This window comes from Podarcis muralis, chromosome 9 (genome assembly GCF_964188315.1).
Source record: "Podarcis muralis chromosome 9, rPodMur119.hap1.1, whole genome shotgun sequence".
NCBI lineage: Eukaryota > Metazoa > Chordata > Lepidosauria > Squamata > Lacertidae > Podarcis > Podarcis muralis.
In genome coordinates this window covers 61,596,437-61,620,556 of record NC_135663.1, presented here as the reverse complement: position 1 = coordinate 61,620,556, position 24,120 = coordinate 61,596,437, and the positions used below count along the sequence as shown (strand labels likewise).

Sequence of the window (24,120 nt, the reverse complement as noted above, 5' to 3'; positions counted from 1 at the left end):
AGCAATGTTGGCGAGAAAATTGCGGTGCCGTTGCTGTTTGATCCATTTGCTTCTTTACTGCCTATAATTTTAACTTTGCTGGTAGGCATTTCTTTCCTCAATGAGGCTACCGTAAAGGTAAAGGGTAAAGGGACCCCTGACTGTTAGTCCATCCAGTCGCGGACGACTCTGGGGTTGCGGCGCTCAGCTCGCTTTATTGGCCGAGGGAGCCGGTGTACAGCTTCTGGGTCATGTGGCCAGCATGACTAAGCCGCTTCTGGCGAACCAGAGCAGTGCATGGAAACGCCGTTTACCTTCCTGCCAGAGCGGTACCTATTTATCTACTTGCACTTTGACGTGCTTTCGAACTGCTAGGTTGGCAGGAGCAGGGACCGAGCAACGGGAGCTCACCCCGTCGCGGGGATTCGAACCGCCGACCTTCTGATCATCAAGTCCTAGGCTCTGTGGTTTAGACCACAGCGCCACCCACGTCCCAAAGGCTACCATAAAGGGTAAAGGGAACCCTGACCATTAGGTCCAGTCGTGACCGACTCTGGGGTTGCGCGCTCATCTTGCTCTATAGGCCGAGGGAGCCGGCATTTGTCTGCAGACTGCTTCCGGGTCATGTGGCCAGCATGACTAAGCCGCTTCTGGCGAACCAGAGTATTGCATGGAAACGCCGTTTACCTTCCCGCCGGAGCAGTCCCTATTTATCTACTTGCACATGACGTGCTTTCGAACTGCTAGGTTAGCAGGAGCAGGGACCGAGCAACGGCAGCTCACCCCGTCACGGGGATTCGAACCACTGACCTTCTGATCGGCAAGCCCTAGGCTCTTTGGTTTAGACCACAGTGCCACCCGCGTCCCAAAGGCTACCATAGCTCTGCTCAAATGGAGTAGTCATTTCCTACAAGCCTTCGGTCACACTGCTGTTGAGAGGCCAATCTCTTTATGAGCCAGGTTTTTGTACAGCATCACGTGCTCTTCCAGCATCGCAATTTCAGTTTGTGCAGAAGTCGTCGTTCTCTCCCACACACAGACACCAGTATGTCACAAGGACACACTGATGCTTCCGTTCTTCTTTGTAGCAGAAAGGTCAACGCCTAGCCATCCCTCACTTTGATCAAATGTCATTTCAAAAGATGAAGGCAAAATATTATTATTTTCAGGCCACATGTGCCTGAATTTTCAGAGAAACAAAACATGATTAAACAGAGAAACACCGAGCACTATTTTCTCATCTTTTGGTCTGACAGCCAAGAGGCAGAAAAGTATTGCTTAAGGGCCATGATGTCCTGTTATTCAAAGCCTCTCTTTAGCATTGGCTTGGATACTAACAGTGAGCCCTAAATAAAAGGGAACCGAACTGAGAGCTGTTGATCCTCCAACCCCTCGATTGCCAGGATTGCTTGTGCTGGTTTGGGCAGGAGGCAGAGTCAGTGCAGCTGTTTTCCGAATCATGTCCATTGTTTGCTCCGGACTATGACAAAGCAGAAATATGCACTGGTGTGTTTTGTTTTTTAGGGAGGGGAGCTGAAAAATTAAAAGTCAAAAATTGAATTTCTGTAAAACCATTACTGTTACTTATAAACTGCTAAATGATGTTCTGAATGCTAAACAATGAAAATGAAAATACCGTATTTTTTGCTCTATAAGACGCACCAGACCACAAGACGCACCTAGTTTTTGGAGGAGGAAAACGGGGGGGGGGGGGAATCTGAATCTCAGAAGCCAGAAGAGCAAGAGGGATCGCTGTGCAGTGAAAGCAGCAATCCCTCTTGCTGTTCTGGCTTCTGGGATAGCTGCGCAGCCTGCATTCACTCCATAAGACGCACACACATTTCCCCTTACTTTTTAGGAGGGAAAAAGTGAGTCTTATAGAGCAAAAAATATGGAGTCTTATAGAGCAAAAAATACGGTAAATCCCTGCTAGCTGGTTGCAGTGGAACAGACAAGAAACAAAAGGAAAAGAAAAGGGAAGAGTGGGGAATCTGCATTGTGTTCTCAACAGACTCTAGATACATGTAAAATTTGGTCACTGTGTGAAATGTTCTCCACGTTCAATTTGTTAAAAATCTTCTTCTTCTTCTTCTTCTTCTTCTTCTTCTTCTTCTTCTTCTTCTTCTTCTTCTTCTTCTTCTTCTTCACAAATCTTTGGCAGTATTTGAAACATCTGCTTTTGCTACAGGTGGTTTCAAAGTAGCTAAGAAAATAGATTTTATTTCCTCAAGTTTTTCAATGGCTAGAGAATGTACTTTTCTTTTTAACATGTTGATTCTATGTGTTATTTGCATATTCCATCCTGCTTTTGTAAATCACTCTGGAAGCTGCACAAAGGTGGCATATAAAGCTTATATTATAAACCTTCTATAAGAAAAACCACTTCAGTAGTTCAGTGGGAACATTTTTACATAATCTTTACGTTTTTAAAGTTAGTGTGGTAGTGGATGGAATGTTCAAATCCCTACTCCCCATGAAACTTAGTAGCTGAATTTGGACTGGTGACGTTCTCTCACAATAACCCACCTCATAAGTTGTGTTGGGATTTCTTGAAGGAATGGTGAGATAAAAATATAATAAATTGGTTTAAAAAGAAAGAAACTCATTTCCTTTTCACCTCAATAACTCAGTTGCTGAGACAAATAAGAATTTGTAATTATTTGCATAACAGCTTTTAGACATTCCTACTGTCTTTGAATATGATTTTTTTTTTAATTTCTAAAAATCAACTAGTTCTAATATGATGCCATCTAGTGGCTCAATATTATATGCTAGTTCCATGTGTGATTGTTGGAAATTTTTAAATTTGTTTAATCTGCTCATTATGTTAAATACTGGAAATGTATACTCGATTCTGACCAAACTAAGGCTCCTGATGTATATTTTGGTCTATACACTTCCAGAGTTAATGCTAAATACATTATTTTTGGTAAATGAGCCACCATAGCTGCTAGGGAGCTGTGAAAATTTGTGTCCTAGGCTCTTTAGACTCTACCTATGTACTATCTGAAACCAAAGGGTTGTCAGATTTGAAAGATGTGGCTCTCCTTACCCCGCTATTCTTACCACTCAATCCTGAATGTTTACGCAGAAGTAAGTGCCACTGACTTGGTGGCAGTTACTCAATAGCAAGAAATTCTACGTGGGATTGTTTCCATCATTATTATAAATTACTTTTCCGTGCATGACTGGAAGATTTGAACCTTATTCTGCTCTGGTTTCACTTCGCTGTCAGGAACATTTGTGGCAGGTTTTATTTTGGGAGCTAAGTTGTTTGTAGTCCCACTTTCCCCTTTGATTACGCTCGTTAATAATCAACTGTACAGGAATCAAGTCAAGAGGGGCTACTATTATCTGCGTATAAATTAGGAAGATAATCTACCTCAAAGTCTGTAGAGTATGTGTGGTGCTTTTCATCAACGTCATGACTCACCCGGGATCTTAAAGAACCTCAGGATGAAAAGCCTTCTTGGGGCTCATCCAGATTACCTATTTATTGAGCATTCCTTTGGAATTGTTTGTGGGGAAGTTACATTGCAAAGAGCATTCATCCTGATCTACGGTACTTGTGGAGTATCTGTGTGTTTCCCTGTCACTTTCCTAACCACAAAAAGTTGATTATTATTTTTTAAGTGTATTTGTTGTTCTGTGGCAACAGAGCACCTTAATCCATCTTAATTCACAAATATCCTGGTTTTACCCTTGAATCCCTTCCCCAAAATACTGACAATCTGGAAGCGCCTTCAGATTCCACTTCTATTGTCATTTCAAGCTCCCCAGTAATTTAGCTTTAATTGCTTTGAACAATGGTCTTCAGCTTAAAACCTTAGCACTTTAAATTATTTCAGTTTGACTTTTCCAGAAGACAAAGAGGCACTTTTCAGAAATCCTTGCGAATTCAACTTTTATGTATTCACTGTGTTGTTTAATAGTGCCTTTTAAAATGTAAGTAGGTAGGTAAGTAGATTTAGTAGTTATTAGCTTTGGCTGTTTAAGTCAGAAGTACCTGTTTCCCCTTACTTGCCATTTTCCCAACTAACCAAGAGTCTGTGATTTTAAGCGGCAGACAGAAATTCAAATGGCACCAAGTTGCAGGGGGTAGATAAAAATACAGTGGCGTGGTTTAAAGCAAGCTATGGGGCTTATGTGAACAAGCAGTGTGCTAATGCAGGGTGTTTAAAAGTTCCCACAGCACCCACATCATCTGCTACCAAAACAAACCAGAGGCTGGCTTCCATGTCATTTGAACTCAGGCGCATGGCTTGCTTCCTCCAAACATACCACAAGTAGTAAGCAAGGTTTGTTCTTAGCTTACCACCTGTGGTTTGGGGAAGACAAAGCATGATCCCAGGTTTGCACAGCATGACAATCATTTTCTAGCTTGTTTCATCTGTGATGTAGCAGAACTAGAAGAGGAGCACTGTGGGAGCTTTAGAGAAGTGTGGGAATTTCAGTGTGAAAACTTCATCACACAGCTTGTTCGTTTTAAGCCATGGTTTGTTTTAAATTGTTATCTAGTGTGATGTGGTAGGGACGTGGGTGGCGCTGTGGGTTGAACCACAGAGCCTAGGACTTGCCGATCAGAAGGTCGGCGGTTCGAATCCCCGCTACGGCGTGAGCTCCCGTTGCTCGGTCCCTGCTCCTGCCAACCTAGCAGTTCGAAAGCACGTCAAAGTGCAAGTAGATAAATAGGTACCGCTCCGGCGGGAAGGTAAACAGCGTTTCCGTGTGCTGCTCTGGTTTGCCAGAAGCGGCTTAGTCATGCTGGCCACTTGACCCGGAAGCTGTACGCCGGCTCCCTCGGCCAGTAAAGCGAGATGAGCACTGCAACCCCAGAGTCAGTCACGACTGGACCTAATGGTCAGGGGTCCCTTTACCTTTACCTTTACCTTTAGTGTGATGTGACCTTGTATTGAAGGTGCTCAAGAGAATCACCAGTTACCTACCTTCATTTTGTAGAAAAATAATCTTGTAAAGCTTCCCTTCTTGGTCTCTTCTTACCACACACAAGCAGCCCAATTGCTATTTACAACAATTGCTATTTGCAACACTGCTTTAAACGATAGCAACAGTCTGTTATTAAATTTTATTGATACATCTTTACTGCAGGGAGGGAGTATGACCAACAACCAAGGAGAAGCAAAGAAGCAGCACATTCACGTTGTGCCATGGTTTGTTCATGTTGAGCCATGGTTTGGTTTAGCGTAATGTGCAAACCAGGCCTGTATCTGTCAGTTTGCATGAACACGATGCAGAGTTCCCCAAAAATAGACCAGAGGCAATTGTACTTCATCCAGCAGAGCTTTACTTGCTACTGAAGGCAAATGAGCAGAATGGTCACAAATCCAATACGTTCAGGATTGGCACAATCCATAAAAATCCAGTGGCAGCACTTGCAATGAAACTTACAATACAGTGGTACCTCAGGTTAAGTACTTAATTCGTTCCTGAGGTCCGTACTTAACCTGAAACTGTTCTTAACCTGAAGCACCACTTTAGCTAATGGGGCCTCCTGCTGCTGCCGCACCGCCGGAGCCCAATTTCTGTTCTCATCCTGAAGCAAAGTTCTTAACCTGAAGCACTATTTCTGGGTTAGCGGAGTCTGTAACCTGAAGCGTATGTAACCCGAGGTACCACTGTACAGTGGACGCTCAGGTTGCGAATGTGATCCATGCGAGATGCACGTTCGCAACCCGCAACGGTGCATCTGCGCACGCACGGGTTGCGATTCGGTGCTTTGCGCATGCACAAAGTGAAATTTAGCACTTCTGCGCATGCATGACCCCCGAAACCCGAAAGTAACCCGTTCTGGTACTTCCGGGTTTCGGCGGGTCCATAACTTGAAAAAACACAACCTGAAGCATCTGTAACCCAAGGTATAACTGTACTTAGAATAAGACTAAACCATAACACTATAGCATACAGAACAGAACACCACAACAGAAACAAAGAGTTTTTTCCTCCCCAATGGGCAAGAGTATCTTCATAGCAAGCAAGACATGCACAAACTAGGTAACTCAGACATCACTTAATATGTCTTTAGCTTTGTTACTAAACTTTACTTTGTCTTGCACATACACAGGGCCTTTTGGGAGAAAAATATGGGAGCATCCGAATACCAGGAGAAGTGGAAGCATCTGAATTTGAAATGATTCTGGATGCTGCTATCGAGGCCAAGCTGGAAACAAAGATTTTGGAAGAGTGGTATTGCAGAGATGAGAACTCGGTGCCACCGATGTATTACCTCAAACCAAAATTTGAAATGCCGAAGAACAATCCCAACATGGTAAATCGCCTTCCTGAAATGTATAGGTTTCCATTTGTTTCATAGTCATTGAATGTCATAGTTGACTATAGTTAACAGTTTACCACGTTTATGGAGGTGACCTCTGCTTCACTTCTTCCCAGTGTGAGCAGGAGAAACAAACTACATGACTTAGTATTGCTTCCAAACTAGGGATCGTCTATTTTGCTCCAAACAAATCACAATGTGTGAAGCAAGGTGAAATATACTCAGAATCGAGAGTGGATTTCATGCTCTTTATTCAGCTCATAGTGGTGAGGAGGAATGGAAGTTCCCCCAGAATGTCTGCTTTATATGGATTATTTACACAATGGGCCCCACGTGATTGGCTTATTCCGGGATTCTCCTCTAGGCCAATCAGGTTGTGGATTCACTTCCATCTGGAGCTGGATTGGGTGGCTCCTGCAGACCAATCATACTGCTGCATTGTTCTAGGACCAATCAGACTACTGCATTCTGAATCCTATTGTTCTAAGACCAATCAGACTGCTGCATTTTGGATCCTATTCAACTCAGTACATAACACAAGGTTTGGTCTATGACTTAGCAATCATATTTTTTTCATAGAATCATAGAATTGTGGAGTTGGAAGGGACAAGGAGGTTTGCTGCCTTATGCAAACTCTGCAGTTCTGTCCAAGAATCTGTCGGAATTGTAGGACTGCAAGAAAGCTAGAGGTCTCTAACAGAACTCTCAGCATCCTACAGTTCTCAGGTTTTCATTGAGAAAGTCGTGGCAGTTACCGTATTTTTTGCTCTATAGGACGCACTTTTCCCTCTCCAAAAATGAAGGGGAAATGTGTGTGCGTCCTATGGAGCGAATGCAGGCTCCTTGGCTTCAGCGATAGCAACGCAAAGCCTCCGAAGCGCAGAGGGAGCGCTCCCCCCCCCCGCGTTCCGGAGGCTTCGTGTTGCTTTCGCTGAAGCCGCCTGAAGCCCCCAGAGCGCAGAACTGCCGCTGTGCTCCGGGGGCTTCAGGCAGCTATCCGCAAGCCTTTGGAGCGAATTCCCCCACCTCGTAGAAAAGCCCGCAGGAGCCGTGCAGCCTTTAAAGAGCGCACCGCTCTTGGGGGCTTTTCCCCAAGAAGGGAAAAGGGACTGACTGGCCGAGTCAGTCCCATCTCCCTCCTGTGGGCTTTTGCGGGAGGTGGGGGAATTCCCCCACCTCCCGCAAAAGCAGGGAGAAGGTCTGGGAGAAGCGCACAGGCTGCGTGCGGCCTGTCCACTTCTCCCAGAGCTGGGAGGGCTGGGGAAGGGATCATATTTTCCCCCTTGATTTCCCCCTCTGAAAACTAGGTGCGCCCTATGGTCAGGTGCGCCCTATGGAGCGAAAAATACAGTAAATTGCTAAACTTACTGTGTAGACTTATGCTTACACAGGCATCTCAAAGGCCCTTCTGTTATCACGATCTAGCTTCTATTACTGTTACATCTCCATCTTATTCCTCCATCTGTTTCTGCATCGGTTCGCTGGCCAGGAGCTGCGAGTGCAATTCAAGAGCCCAAGTCAGACCACCCTTGAATAAAAAGTTCAAACACTGCGCTGGTTGGAAGAGATAGGGAGGCATTCATATCTAGCGGCTGTTGAGCAAAATAAATTGTTGATTGCAATCCAGCTCCCAGCTGGCAAGAGTCCATAGCACACACAGAAACATGCACACCATTCCGGGGTTGGCATTCTTCCTGGCACTCAGCAGAACAGCCAACGTTTCATGAGAATGAATTATCCTCTTCTTCAGCTACAGAGTCAAGATACATTTGTAAAGCAGAACGGGATCCCTCCCTAAAGTTGTCCACAGCTCCTAGCAGAGTTGAAATCTGTAAACTAATAGGTTCAAAGGGCGATAACACTGTGCCAAACTAAATCCCCTTGAACTTCAAACTGATTTCAAACTTGTTCAGCTGTTAGACAAACACAAAAGCAGCTTTCTTTTATATATTTTTTTGTTTTATGCATGAATGACCGTATTGAAATATATAATAATAATTTATTATTTATACCCCGCCCATCTGGCTGAGTTTCCCCAGCCACTCTGGGCGGCTCCCAATCAAGTATTAAAAACAATACAGCATTAACTATTAAAAACTTCCCTGAACAGGGCTGCCTTCAGTTGTCCTTTAAAATTAAAATAGTTGTTTATTGCCTTGACATCTGCTGGGAGGGCGTTCCACAGGGCAGGCGCCACTACCGAGAAGGCCCTCTGCCTGGTTCCCTGTAACCTTACTTCTCGCAATGAGGGAACCGCCAGAAGGCCCTCGGCACTGGATCTCAGTGTCCGAGCAGAACGATGGGGGTGGAGACGCTCCTTCAGGTATACAGGACCGAGGCTGTTTAGGGCTTTAAAGGTCAGCACCAACACTTTGAATTGTGCTCGGAAATGTACTGGGAGCCAATGCAGATCTCTCAGGACCGGTGTTATGTGGTCCCGGCGGCCACTCCCAGTCACCAGTCTAGCTGCCGCATTCTGGATTAATTGCAGTTTCCGGGTCATCTTCAAAGGTAGCTCCATGTAGAGCGCGTTGCAGTAGTCCAAGTGGGAGATAACCAGAGCATGCACCACTCTGGCAAGACAGTCTGCGGGCAGGTAGGGTCTCAGCCGGTGTACCAGATGGAGCTGGTAGACAGCTGCCCTGGACACAGAATTAACCTGCGCCTCCATGGACAGCTGTGAGTCCAAAATGACTCCCAGGCTGTGCACCTGGTCCTTCAGGGGCACAGTTACCACATATTGAAACAAGAGTTAACCTGGTTAAGTTTGATTAATACGGAGGTGTCAGGCTTTTGAGCTGCTCAGTGGCCCCAATATTTTGGGGCAGAGAACAGCAGCACCCCAATATTTAGGGGGCCGCCACCCACCACACGCCCCAGCCTCCACCCAGCAGCCCAGAGGTCGTCCTCTACCACGATCATCTGGGCAGCATCACACGACGTGTCATGTGACAAGTCATGTGACACGTCACCTGACCGCACCCCCCTCAATGTGGGGGGGGGGCAAGTTGGCACCCCTGGAGCTGCTACAGGAGATTTAAGGTCTGAAACCAAAGCCCAGTACACTGAGGCCTCAAATTCTTTTTCAGGCATAGGGAGTACAGGGATGCTGCACAGTTTATGAACTGGACTCCTTGATATAACAACTAGGATTACGATTTTTATATCTTTTATGGGGGGGGGGTCATATTTGACCTCCTGACCTGAGGTTCCCCACATCTGTTATTTTGGACTTATAGATTTTGTTGCTTAAAAAAAAAAAGAAGAATGTTACAGCTATGTTTGTTACTGGTTTTTTATCCAGATGTTTTATTCTTTTTCACATTTCTTAAGTTTGCTGAAATTGTGCATTACCTTGCAATCCCCCTTGAAGTCTGCGCTGAATGTAAATGTATTTTGAATAACACTATATGACATTAGAGACATAAACTAGCCACATATAAGGGGTTTTATGCAATGTTGATTTTAATGTGCGAGACAGAAGACTGGGTTTTCACTCCTTCCATTAAAACAGTGTTATAATAATAATAATAATAATAATAATAATAATTTATTATTTGTACCCCGCCCATCTGGCTGGGTTTCCCCAGCCACTCTGGGCGGCTTCCAACAAAGATAAAAAATACACTAAAATGTCACATATTAAAAACTTCCCTGAACAGGGCTGCCTTCAGATGTCTTCTGAATGTCAGGTAGTTGTTTATCGCTTTGACATCTGATGGGAGGGCGTTCCACAGGACGGGCGCCACTACCGAGAAGGCCCTCTGCCTGGTTCCCTGTAACTTGGCTTCTCGTAGTGAGGGAACCGCCAGAAGGCCCTCGGAGCTGGACCTCAGTGTCCGGGCAGAACGATGGGGGTGGAGACGCTCCTTCAGATATACTGGACCAAGGCCGTTTAGGGCTTTAAAGGTCAGCACCAACACTTTGAATTGTGCTCGGAAACTTACTGGGAGCCAATGTAGGTCTTTCAGGACCGGTGTTATATGGTCTCGGCGGCCGCACCCAGTCACCAGTCTAGCTGCCGCATTCTGGATTAGTTGTAGTTTCCGGGTCACCTTCAAAGGTAGCCCCACGTAGAGCGCATTGCAGTAGTCCAAGCGGGAGATAACCAGAGCATGTACCACTCTGGCGAGACAGTCCGCAGGCAGATAGGGTCTCAGCCTACGTACCAGATGGAGCTGGTAAACAGCTGCCCTGGATACAGATTTGACCTGTGCCTCCATGGACAGCTGTGAGTCCAAAATGACTCCCAGGCTGCGCACCTGGTCCTTCAGGGGCACAGTTACCCCATTCAGGACCAGGGAATCCTCCACACCTGCCCGCCTCCTGTCCCCCAAAAACAGTACTTCTGTCTTGTCGGGATTCAACCTCAATCTGTTAGCCACCATCCATCCTCCAACCGCCTCCAGGCACTCACACAGGACCTTCACCGCCTTCACTGGTTCTGATTTAAAAGAGAGGTAGAGCTGGGTATCATCCGCATACTGATGAACACCCAGCCCAAACCTCCTGATGATCTCTCCCAGTGGCTGCATGTAAATGTTGAAAAGCATGGGGGAGAGGACAGAGCCCTGAGGCACCCCACAAGTGAGGGCCCAGGGGTCTGAACACTCATCCCCCACCACCACTTTCTGAACACGGCCCAGGAGGAAGGAGCGGAACCACTGTATGACAGTGCCCCCAGCTCCCAGCCCCTCAAGACGGTTCAGAAGGATGTTATGGTCGATGGTATCAAACGCCGCTGAGAGATCCAGCAGAACTAGGAAACAGCTCTCACCTTTGTCCCTAGCCCGCCGGAGATCATCAACCAGTGCGACCAAGGCAGTTTCAGTCCCATGATGAGGCCTGAATCCCGACTGGAAGGGATCCAAATGGTCCGCTTCTTCCAGGCGTGCCTGGAGTTGTTCAGCAACCACTCGCTCAATCACCTTGCCCAAGAATGGAAGATTTGAGACTGGGCGATAATTGGCCATCGTGGCCGCATCTAAAGATGGTTTTTTAAGAAGCGGTTTAATAACCGCCTCTTTCAGCGGGTCTGGGAAGGCTCCCTCACGGAGGGAAGCATTCACCACCCCACGAAGCCCATCGCCCAGTCCTTCCCGGCTAGCTTTTATAAGCCAGGATGGGCAAGGATCCAGGAGGCAGGTGGTTGGCTTCACTCGTCCAAGCAGCCTGTCCACATCCTCGGAGGTAACAGGTTGGAATTGATCCCACACAACTTGACTAGACAGGACTCTAGCACTCTCCCGCCCTGGCTCTGCTCCCACGGTGGAGTCTACTTCTTCCCAAATCTGAGCGATTTTATCTGCAAAAAACTTTGCAAAATCATTGCAGGAGATCATGTGGCCCATACTGGGCCCAGATGTCGCAGGTGGTTCCGCTAAATTGTGAACCACCTGAAAAAGTCTCCTGCTGCTGTTTTCTGCAGATGCAATAGAGGCGGCGAAGAACGTCTTCTTCGCCGTCGCTATCGCCACTTGGTAGGCTCGACGTTGAGCTCTAACCTGTGTCCGGTCAGATTCGGAATGGGTTATCCGCCACCGGCGCTCTAGCCGTCTCAACGATTGTTTCATTGCCCTCAGATCCGTGGAGAACCACGGGGCTCTCCGGGCTCCATGCAATCGGAGAGGGCGCTTTGGAGCCAAACAGTCAATAGCCCTGGTTAACTCCACATTCCAGCGGGCCACCAGGGAATCGGCTGAAAGGCCATCAACATGGGATAAAGCATCCCCTACCACTCTCTGGAAACCATTTGGATCCATTAAGTGGCGGGGGCGGACCATCCGAATTGGTCCCACCTCCCTGCAGAGGGGATGGGTTGCAGAGTTATTGGGTTATTGAACAATTTTATGATAATATGTGGTAGTACTTTATTGTGTGCTGTTAAGCCTCACACCTATCACTCTCTAATCATAAGTCTTCCTCAAATTTGCATGTAAATAACTCTGTTACTGTACATTGATTGATCTACGTGTGCAGCAGAATAGACAGGGCCACTTCAAACTCAAGGCAGCTGAGGGAGAAATTTGCATTGCTTTTCTGAAAACAGAAAACTCCCACAGCAGGGAATGGGCTAACCTAGAACATTTCCCCCTGCTTTGTTAGCCTTTATTTTCTGTAATTTTTTAATGTGAGAGAGTCTTCAATGTGTGTAGACAGAAGTGGTACTGTCACCCCTTTCACCTCACACTGGGCTAGAATTCTGAACTGGAAGCGCGTGTAGACTCAGCTTTGATAAACAGCAGCTAAATGTATGAACTGACTCCATTGAAATGCACTGCATATCAGGTGACATGAAGCAGCATGAAATATTATATCACAGTTCTCTCTAGAGTATCTGATATCCAATTATAACATTCGATTTGTCACTTGATGTTGCAGTAATCTTGTTAGGGATATGGATGTGCAGGCCAGCTCTGTAATGAGACTTTCCTTATTTTCAGTAGGTGTTATACTCCTTATTTCCTATCCTTCATGGTGCAAGCCCCATCTATTCTAGGCATTCCTGGAAATAAGGAAAAATGAGAAATTTCTAACTATGGGGGAATTTTGTCTTTGCTATGTTATTTTAGCTACTGTTGCCCGATCTCTTAAATACAACCTTGGTGGTTGGTGAAGAAATTGATGCTGGCATCTTCAGATTTAATTAACTATTTGTTTTTGTTGTTGTTTTAAAGATGGAAGCATCTTCGAACCCTGTCAGTGACAGCAAATGGCAGGAGATATCAGAAGAGATTAAGATGATGATTAAGACAGCTGTGAAGATACTTTATGAAAAAGGGAAAATGAAACACAATCAAGCAAAGAGATATCTTTCCTCTGGTATTTTTTTTTAAAAGATATTTATTAAAGTTTTCAAACGTTTGTATAAAATAGAAAAAGCAGAAAAAAGCAAAAGCAAAAATACATACAAAACACATACAACAACAAGTATAATTTCAATCCCTTATATTCATAAAACTTACTTTCCCGACCTCCTCATACCTCCCCTTTCTGTATTCCAATCTCTAGTTATTTCAATTCAGCAAATCCTTCCCCTTATTTCTATTTAATTTTTGGCCTTTCTTTTCTTAATTACATAATCATTACAGCTAGAAACCACTTGATTTCTAAATCAACATCGTTCTAACATTCAGTAATTTTACAATGTTTCTTAAGATAGTCCTTAAATTTCTTCCAATCTTCTTCCGCCGTCTCTTTTCCCTGGTCTCGGATTCTCCCGGTCATTTCTGCCAGTCCCATATAGTCTATAACCTTCACCTGCCATTCTTCCACGGATATCTTTCCTCTGGTAAACATCGAATTTGGGCATGCAGTGTACATACATATATTTCTGTGATCAGCCAAGTACATGCAAAAAAGGGAACATTTTCCTTTTATTTTGATTGTAATAATTGTGTGTAATTATTAATCGACTATGACCATGCATAACTTCTGTCTCTTGGTCATGGCGCTGAGCAACCAAGAGACAGAGAAGGCAACGCAGAGACTACAAAGTGCATCGATTCCTCCCTTGTGGAACCTTGTCACCAGCAACAGAATACAGTAGTACCTCGGGTTAAGTACTTCCGGAGGTCTGTTCTTAACCTGAAACTGTTCTTAACCTGAAGCACCACTTTAGCTAATGGGGCCTCCTGCTGCCGCCACACCGCCGGAGCCCAATTTCTGTTCTTATCCTGAAGCCAAGTTCTTAACCTGAAGCACTATTTCTGGGTTAGCGGAGTGTGTAACCTGAAGCGTATGTAACCTGAAGTGTATGTAACCCGAGGTACCACTGTATAAGGGAAGAGTTGGAGGAAGCTTAGGTGGTCTGCTTCAGTTTTGAATGTGACAGAGCACTTTTCATTCTGTTTTGCGGGGACTTTAGTTTTCCTCTTTGCTCTTTTGTTCCCCTCCCAGCTATCGAAGATGAATTTGATTTTGCCTTAGGAAAACAAACCCCAGCTTTCCTGAAGAAGTGCGTTTGCTACATTCGGAAGATTGCAAACATAGAACGTTTTGTTAAAGTTCCCGAGATGGAGAAATACATGGACGTGTTTCATACGGGTGGAAAGTTTCTGCGGGACCCGGAAGCGCTGGAGAAACTCATCAAACTCAGGGATGAATTTGTTCCTACCATTGTTGCTTCATCTAATTTGAGAGTCTACACCTCTGTTACTCATTGCGACATCAAACATGGCTACACCCAAGAAGTGGAGAACCACTACATCGAAGGGCTTGGCAAACAGTTCTACGAAGACATGGTGGATATAATCCAGGCAACTGTGCAACAGAATTTTGACATAGAGACAGACTGGCTGTATGATGAAGTCCTTCAACATTCCTCACTATGTAGAACCTACTCGTCATTCTATGAGTACAGATGTGATGCTAGGAATATTATGCACAAATACATTCTACCTAGGAAAATGGGACACATTAACCCTCTTGTCATATATGGAGGACCATGCACTGGAAAAACATTTTTATTAGCGGAAGTGGCAAAGAAGGTAAAACACACGCAAACACCTATGTGTATTTATTTTGCTGCTGTAAATTTAACTGCAAAAATACTATGTTTTAATTTGAGTACATCTATAAACCCATATTTTTATGACAAGCTATCATTATAAAAGGTAAAGGTACCCCTGCCCGTACGGGCCAGTCTTGCCAGACTCTAGGGTTGTGCGCTCATCTCACTCTATAGGCCGGGAGCCAGCGCTGTCCGCAGACACTTCCGGGTCACGTGGCCAGCGTGACAAGCTGCATCTGGCGAGCCAGCGCAGCACATGGAACACTGTTTACCTTCCCGCTGGTAAGCGGTCCCTATTTATCTACTTGCACCCGGGGGTGCTTTCGAACTGCTAGGTTGGCAGGCGCTGGGACCGAGCAGCGGGAGTGCACCCGCCGCGGGGATTTGAACCGCCAACCATGCGATTGGCAAGTCCTAGGCGCTGAGGTTTTACCCACAGCGCCACCCACGTCCTCATGCCACCCACGTCCTCAGCTATCATTATAGGTGCTCCTAAAGACTCCCACTGTGTTGTCCTATTCTTAGAGCAGATTGGTACAAAAATTGCAATAAATTTGCATAAATTTGTCAACACACCCTCTTTTTCCTATGCTCTGAGGTTCTGAGGGTGGGTGGATTATTTTAGTGACCACAGTCTTCATTTTGCTAAAAAATAAAAGTATGTTTTGTAAAGACATATTTGCTTTCTTTACATCTTGTTGAAGAAGGGGTACATTTCATCCCATATATAATATCCAGCAGTTTGGCAAATTGTCCTTCTTTTAATACTATTCTTTCTGCGCCAAGAAACCCCTGAGTATGTGCTCATCTGGCACAGAAAATTCTTGAGCATGTTCTAGGAGGCCCAGTCAGTTCGCATAAAGTAATATGCTGGCTTCTTAAGCCTTAACGTTGCCATTTGTGAACTGAACGTTTACCTGGGAATATATCCAACTGTCCACCATGGCTTTCATTGAAACTGTTTTTCAGGAAAACCTGTGGGCCATTATTTTTCTCACCACTGAGAAACCCCCCTGATTTTCTATCGCAGGCATTAAAATTGCTGGCATGCTGTGATCCATCAATTTCCTGTGAGGGAGATGCATGTATAGACTTCCTCCGCTGTTGAACTGAGCACCTGCTCAAGCCACAGCACTGTGTAGATAAGAAAAAATAAAATCCAGCTAGGCAGCCATACACTCACTTCATTAAATGTGCAAGAATTACACTTCCATTGCAAACAATACTGCACTTAAATTGTTAACAGCACTTTTAATGACTTGCCATATGTAACAGTGGGACTGGTTCCCATGCAACATTTGTCACTGTAGACAGACTCCTGAAATCATTCTGGTGGAATGGTTAGCATTGGGGGCGGGGAGTGTTTCAGGGGAAATATATAGGTAAAAACATAATGTTTTTATCTGTATTATATCTTTAGATTTATTGTTGTTTAATTCCAAATGGTTTTATTTCTTCTTATGAGCCACCCAAATAGTTTTGTGGGGTGTTTTTTTGCCACAGGGCAACCTATAAATACTGTTAAAAAGTAAATGCCAGTCAATTGTGTGGTGGAAGTAGCACCAAAAAGTGATTTTCCTTCTCGGCTTTCCTGACCTAAAATAACCTTGCACAATATAGTAAAGTCAAGGCTTTATGGAAATCATTTTGTAGCACATAAGGATATTTTCCCCATTTTTTATAATGTGAAATTTGAGGAAGGTGGGTCTTCCACCTCATAAATAACCATGTACCTTAACTCTAATGTCCTACCACCACTTGGTTATCTTTCCTAAAAATTATATATATCTGCATGAGTAAATGGATCCAACCCACTATTTTCAACATGACTACCTCAGTAGGATCCATGTAGAACCTGCCATTCGGTGAAGCCCTAAGTTCCTGTCTAGTTGCTACGATTTACACTGCCCAAACATGAATTCATACAAAGATCTTGTATAGAATATCCAGGAAAAAAATAGTACATCTCTGACTTTTCCATTTATTAAAAAGAGAATAAAAGAGAAAGCCACATGATGTAATTAATTAGCAATAGCGACCTGCAGACTTAAACAGTATCCCTTGCAATATTCCTGTTGCTCATTTGAATATCACAGAATAGAATAATAATCATGTTTGCAGTCTCCAGCACCCAACTTTGTTCACCTCCTCAGTGGGCCAGCCAAATGGTAGGTTATGGCTTCCAAAGTTATCGGTAGGGAAAGTAAGAAGGTGCTGACAAGGTTGAAGTACTAGGGGCAGAGCCACAACTCACTTGGTAGGCGGCTGTGTAGCATCTACTTCCACAGTAGAGTGGAAAACCCCAACACAGACTTACAGCACACCTTGACTCAAAAGTAAGTCCTACTAAATTCACTGCGGCTCACTCCCAGGATTGCAACCTAAGGGTGGAACATCTCCACTCCCATCGTTCAGCGTGGACACTGAGGTCCAGCTCTGAGGGCCTTCTCGGTGGTGGCACCCTCCCACCAGATGTCAAGGAAATAAACAACTAGCTGACTTTTAGAAGACATCTGAAGACAGCCCTCTTTAGGGAAGTTTTTAATGTTTGAAGTTTTATTCTGTTTTTAGTCCTCTGTTGGAAGCCGCCCAGAGTGGCTGGGGAAATCCAGTCAGATGGGCAGGGTATAAATTATTATTATTATTATTATTATTATTATTATTATTATTATTATTATTATCTAACTAAGTCATACTCAGAATAGATCCATTTGAATCAATGGGTGAAAGTTAGTCATTGACTTCACTGAATGAATATGATTTAGTTGGATATTACCCTTAAATCTCTACTACTTAATATTTGTTCATAAAGCAGAGTGGAACTGCTTTCTGTCTGTCACATTTTTATTGTTCTTTCTTTATTGTTTGATTTGCATTATCTCCCCTAGTCCACATATTAATCTATTTATACTTCTGCATTTGTAGGCTTATACTTGGCTAAAGGAAGAAATGGGACCAGAATCTGACCCTGTGGTAGTTATAAGGTTTTTGGGATCCACAGAGATGAGTACAGATCTGAGGAATCTCCTTCAAAGTATTTGCGAGCAGTTAGCAATTAACTACCGATGCCTCGTACAAAGCTACCCCAAAAAAATCCACGACCTTCGGGACTTGTTTATAAACCTTTTGAATGAGTCTTCATTTCATAGACCTCTGGTTCTGATATTCGATGCTCTAGAGCAGCTTTCGGATAACGATGATGCTAGAAAGTTATGGTGGCTCCCTGTTCATCTGCCCCGTTCGGTCCGAATTATTTTGTCAACACTGCCGAACAAACATGGAATACTGCAAAAACTGAGGTGCCTTATACACGACGATGATAACTATATTGAATTGACTCCTAGGGACAGGAAGATGTGTAGTCAAGTTCTCAAGCAGCAGCTGCTACAAGTCAAGAGAAAAGTAACATCAGGCCAGCAAATTTATGTCAACGAAGCTTTTTCCAAATGCACACTGCCCATGTTTGTAAATCTAACCTTCCGAGAAGTCCGAAACTGGAGATCTCACAAGGATGTTGATGAGTCTTCTCTCTGTGTTACTGTTCACGATAGCATAGAGCAGATGTTCTGGTCTCTAGAGACCAGCTGTGGGCCAAGGCTTTTGTCCCGAGCCCTTGGCTACATCACCATGGCAAAATCCGGTCTGAGTGAAATGGAACTGGAAGACATTTTAGCGCTTGACAACACGGTTATGTTTGAATTAAACGAAAGCATCAGGCAACACAACCCTCTGAGGGTACCTTACATCTACATTGCAAAGCTGAAAGAAGGACTAACAGGATACCTGATAGAAAGGCAAGTAAAAAACGTTACGCTACTAGTTTGGGCAAACAGGCACCTGCAACTTATAGCCCAAAAGATGTATCTTCACAACGAAGAAGACGTTCACGAAATGCATACGGTGATGGCAGAGTATTTTCTGGGTGTTTGGTCAGGAGGCAGAAGGAAATCTCTTTACAGTGAAGATCAATATCTGAATGGTTGCCTTGACAGCGACAGCCGGAGCATGAATGATGACGAGAGGCACATCATGGACCAGACAAATTTTGATAGGCAGTCACCTGATCAGCCTTGGGTATTCCAGTGCAACCCTTTGGAGCCTGACATATTTTTTGTCAACCACAGGAAAATGACAGAGCTTCTGCACCACCTCACACGATGTGGGAAAACAGATGACATGTTGTACGGTGTCATTATGAACTTCAGTTGGCTGTACACCATGATCAAAATTGGGCAGTTTGACAAAGCCCTCTCTGATGTGGAGTTGGCCTATAGCTACTCGCAGGAAAAAGAGCTGAAGTTCCTTGCAACCACGCTCCGTGCGATAAAATACAAAGTGATGAAATACCCAGGCACTCTCTCAGCTGAATTGCAACAGAGGCTTCTCCCAGTTGCCAGCTCCTTGCCGAAACTGAGGCAGCTTCTTCTGGAATGTGACAAAGATGGCCCCAAATATTGCTCCATTGTTCCATTGCATTCCTCTATGGATGTGAGTTACAGCCCCGAGAGATTGCCTTTGTCCTCCAGTTGCACTCAAGTGACAGAAATCCTGCCCACTTTTAATCCAAATACGGTCATTGTGGCTCTAGAAAACGGCTCCATCAGTACCTGGGATGTGGAGACCCGCCAGCTACTGAGGCAAATTACAACAGCTCAGTCAGTCATCTTGGGCATGAAGCTTACAAGTGATGAAAAATACCTTGTGGTGGCCACAACAAAGAACACGCTCTTGATTTATGACAACCTAAATTCCTGCCTTCTGTCTGAGGTAGAGATTAAGGGATCAAAACACGGTGGGATTGGTGTAGATTCCAGTTTTATAAATGGATTTACATTGTCAGTAAACCATGCCCTTTCTTGGCTAGAAGCTAGCAAAGATGTTACCGTGATTGATCTACTTTATGGCTGGCCACTTTATCAGTTCCATTGCTGGTATGAAGTGACTTGTGTCCAGTGTTCCCCAGATGGAATGTATGCTTTCTGCGGACAGTACTTGAATACTGCATCGATATTCCATTTAGGTAGCGGGGACAAGCTGGCCACTGTGACCTCTGAGTTTTCCGGTGGCTTTGTCAAGTTCCTTCTTGTCCTAGATACAGCTCAAGAAATGGTGATGGTGGACAGCGAAGGTGGTCTTTCGATCTGGAACACGGAGGATGTCGCCAACCCCCAACTAACAGATGACTTTGATTGCAAGAGAGGGGACAGTGACTTTGTCAGCTTGGAACTGGCTGAAGATCAAAGTGCAATTTTAATATGTAAGGCCCTCAATATAGAACTTCTTGACACAGCCATGTGGAAAATAGTTGAAAAGTTTAGAGCGAAACATAACGAGCGATTTGTATCCGCTGTACTGTCCAAAAATGGTGACTGTATTGTTGCTTCCATTGAAAATACCTCTGCCATTTTTGTTTGGAGGAGAGACACGGGGCAGTGCATGGCCAGTTTACAAGAAATCTCAGGGAACATAGTCAGATTAATTAAATCCAACCATCATAACATGCTGCTATCCTTATCTACCAGTGGTGTCCTTTCTGTATGGGATATAGATATCATAACTGCTATGTCCAACATTGACAAAACAGGCAAGCCAATCCAAAGATTGGTCTTGTCTGCCCGGGGTGAAGTGATTTATACACTCGATGGGTCTGAAACTATACATAAGTGGAATTTTGGCACGGGGTTCATTGAAGCTGTGTTTAAGCATGAAAGCATTGTTGAAAACTGCGTGCTGACTTCCACTGGTGATCTGATGATTACGTCTGATGATAAATCCAGTCAGTATGTATGGCACACTGGCTCTGGTGAAAATCTGTTCCGTATCAACGGACAAAAGATATGTCAGCTCTTGATAACACACAACGATCAGTTTGTCGTCTCCCTCTGTGAGCAAAATGCATCAAGGGTTTGGAGACTGGCAACAGGCCACAGAGTTTGCAATATTCTTGTAGCCTTACAGAATGCATTTATAACTACCGCTAACACATTTGTCGTTGGAATGACGAAAAATAAAGTCTTGGCGGTGAGTTTGTGGACAGGGAGTATAACCAAGAAGTTCTGTTGCGATGATGGCATTGCCATCGTCGATATTAAGCTGATCCCAGATTGCCCTGATATTGTAGTCTTCATAACATCTACTGAAACTGTAAACATCTGGAGTCTTACTGAAGAAGTAATTTGTAGACGTGTGCAACTGCCCAACACTTTCTTGAAGACTTTGGAAGATTTTGAAATATCACCCAATGGAAAACTGGGCATCATATCCCGCGGCGATGAGAATATCAACGTACTTGATCTTCACAGTGGCAAACTTCGCGTTGTCCATGCTTCCGGTATCATCTGGAGGCAGAAGCTGTCTCGGGATGGCCGCTACCTTGTATACATTTGTTTTCGCACTGGTGAAGAGGATGATGATAATGGTGCAATCTCTATCTTGATTGTAATGAGACTAGCAGATGGCAAAAACATTGGTGCTTGCTCCCTTTACAAAACACCGACTTTCCTCGCTCTTTCCCAGAGGCATTTGAACATCATTGTAGGTTTTGATGATGGAAGCATAGGCACTTATACTGTAGTGGATCGAGTGGATGCAGCGCTGAAAATTAAAATTGCTACTTCAAATAGCCGACAGATTTTCAGCAATGCAACACAAGTGATTAGACCAAAGTGTCACAATTATAATTTCAAGGTGACAGCAGACTGCATATGGAGGGAGTCTACAGAGGTGTTTGCAAGAGATAGTCCCATCACGGTGACAGACCCCGAGGCAGGTGAGGCAACTCCAACCAAAAAACACAACTATTGCTATGACAAAGTGTGCTCTGCCATAGATTGCAGGAGCCACGGGTTCACCCCTGACAATTGATCATAAATTAATAAGAAACTAGTTCAACAAATCTCTGCTTATCCCATTTATATTTTACTACCAACAAATCAGGAAAGAGCAAATTTAAAGCAAGTTTAATTCGTGGGCTGCAGAGTTTAGAAAAAAATATTCAAATATAAGGCTTCCTGCAATGCCTCGAGTGAAAATTTCTAGCAATATCATTTATTATGCCAACCTAAAATGTTGGAGGAAGAAAATGTTGTAAAGCTTTCTAACAAGAAATGAAACTACATTTCATATTGGAATGAGGTGGTTCAAAAAATTTTAAATCCAGGTGGGCTTAAGCCTAAATCTCTGGCTACTTCGAATTACTATCATGTGCAAAAAAAAAAAGAAAGAATTTTATCCTTCTGGTGGTGCAAATGACAATGTCACATGTCAGTCCGGGTGCATCCTGTAAGCTTTTGAAGTAGTAGCTATTTGTATTATGGGGGGAAATGGGGGCAAGCACAATTCGGTCAGTAAACAGAACTCCAGGGTCTTGCTGATTTCATTCGGGTCAAATGCTTCATAGGAATCGCTCCCACTAAAATCAGTGATTCTTCACTTTGCTTGGATTGCGCCCATTGTACAGAAAGAATAGAGAAGCTGAGCATTGTGTCCAGTACTAGTAAAACACACAGTAAACCCATTAAAACTAATGGACATAGGTCCATTAATTTCAGTGGGTCTGCTCTGAGTACTCCTTTGGTTGGCTACAATCCTGATAACCTACAAATCAAAAATAGGCACACGTGACACAACAAATCAGTCATAATAACAAACTGAAAGTTACAAAATTTCTACGTTTGGACTTCTACTCAAGTTTTTCTATTACAAATCATAGGAACTGCTAGATCATGTAAGAAAGGAACTTAACTCCTGAAATTGTGTTGTTTTCTGTCTCTTTCACACTGTATTTTAGTACTGTGTATAAAATAACATTTTCAACGAAAAAGGGCATTAAGGATAAAGAGTCAAACCCACCCACCCTGTTCCATTATATCTTTTGTTGTCAAAAAAACGGTATCATTAGTTCTGTTGTCCCAAATATTCCACTCCTTGCAGAAGTCTGAACAGGAAGCATTCAGAAATGCTGTGTGTGTCGCTCTTGATTCTCGTAGTGTTTGCCTTACTATCATTCCTGTTCTTCCCTGTGTGAAACACAGATCAGATGACCAAATACTCTGGGACTAACATTACGCTTCTGTATGTGCTGGGGGGGGGGGGGCGAGATACTGGCTGCCCCAAAGGGGTCTTTCCTGTTCGACTTTCTAATGAATTTCTTACTTCTATATACAGTATTTATGCCTCTTCACTTCCTGCTGTAGGACTGTTCATGGCCTTTTTATAGAACTTTATCAATTTCAAGGCAGAAGTTGTGGGGTACCCTTCTTTATTTCTGATTGCTTGGCTCACTCAGTTGAACCCAGAAACGAGCTACGTACATTCTGATGCCCCAATCCACAGCTCTATTAAGGGGAAAGGTGGCGCTGTGGGTTAAACCAGAGAGCCTAGGACTTGCCGATCAGAAGGTTGGCGGTTCAAAGCCACGTGACGGTGTGAGCTCCTGTTGCTCGGTCCCTGCTCCTGCCAACCTAGCAGTTCGAAAGCATGTCAAAGTGCAAGTAGATAAATAGGTACCACTCCAGCGGGAAGGTAAACGGCGTTTCCGTGCGCTGCTCTGGTTTCCAGAAGCGGCTTAGTCATGCTGGCCACATAACCCGGAAGCTGTACACCGGCTCCCTCGGCCAATAAAGTGAGATGAGCACCACAACCCAGAGTCGCCCACGACTGGACCTAATGGTTAGGGGTCCCTTTACCTTTACCTTTACTTGGAACGTAGTGGCCAATTTTCCACACTTCTTATGGGAGATGCAAACTACATGAGCTGCCTAAGTCTGAATGGCTTGTGTGTGTGCTTGTGTGTGAGAGTGGGGGCCTCATCCAGCCCTAATCACAGCTCATATGTATTTTAAAGTGAGAGAGCTAAATAACGCACACATGAGCCATTCCTGCCAGGTAGCATTTTGCAGTAGAATAAGGTAAAGGAAAAGGGGACCCCTGATCATTAGGTCCAGTCATGGCCGACTCTGGGGTTGCGGCGCTCATCTCGCTTTATTGGCCGAGGGAGCCGGCGTACAGCTTCCGGGTCATGTGGCCAGCAGGACTAATCCGCTTCTGGCGAACCAGAGCAGCGCATGGAAATGCCATTTACCTTCCCGCCGGAGCGGTACCTATTTATCTACTTGCACTTTGATGTGCTTTCGAACTGCTAGGTTGGCAGGAGCAAGGACCAAGCAACAGGAGCTCACCCCGTCACGGGGATTCGAACCACCGACCTTCTGATCGGCAAGTCCTAGGCTCTGTGGTTTAACCCACAGCACCACCCGCGTCCCTTGCAGTAGAATATCCATCTCTAAATATCACATAACCCAGTGGGAAGCAGCCCTGGATGCTGAGTCCCACCAGG

The 24,120-nt window shown here is 44.4% G+C and overlaps 1 protein-coding gene across 2 annotated transcripts in view; it reads left to right on the top strand.

Moving 5' to 3' along the window:
- Positions 1–23,268, top strand: part of NWD2 (NACHT and WD repeat domain containing 2) — a 67,580-nt gene extending 44,312 nt beyond the window's left edge. Inside the window, exons 4-7 of one of the 2 annotated variants that reach the window (XM_028744011.2) lie at positions 6,062–6,265; positions 12,949–13,093; positions 14,171–14,760; positions 17,709–23,268. In XM_028744011.2, the coding sequence (XP_028599844.2) occupies positions 6,062–6,265; positions 12,949–13,093; positions 14,171–14,760; positions 17,709–21,647 (4,878 nt within the window). In that variant the 3' untranslated portion in view covers positions 21,648–23,268. The remainder of the gene's footprint in view (positions 1–6,061; positions 6,266–12,948; positions 13,094–14,170; positions 14,761–17,708) is intronic. The other variant, XM_028744012.2, reaches the window with a different exon arrangement.
- Positions 23,269–24,120: the final 852 nt, after the last annotated feature.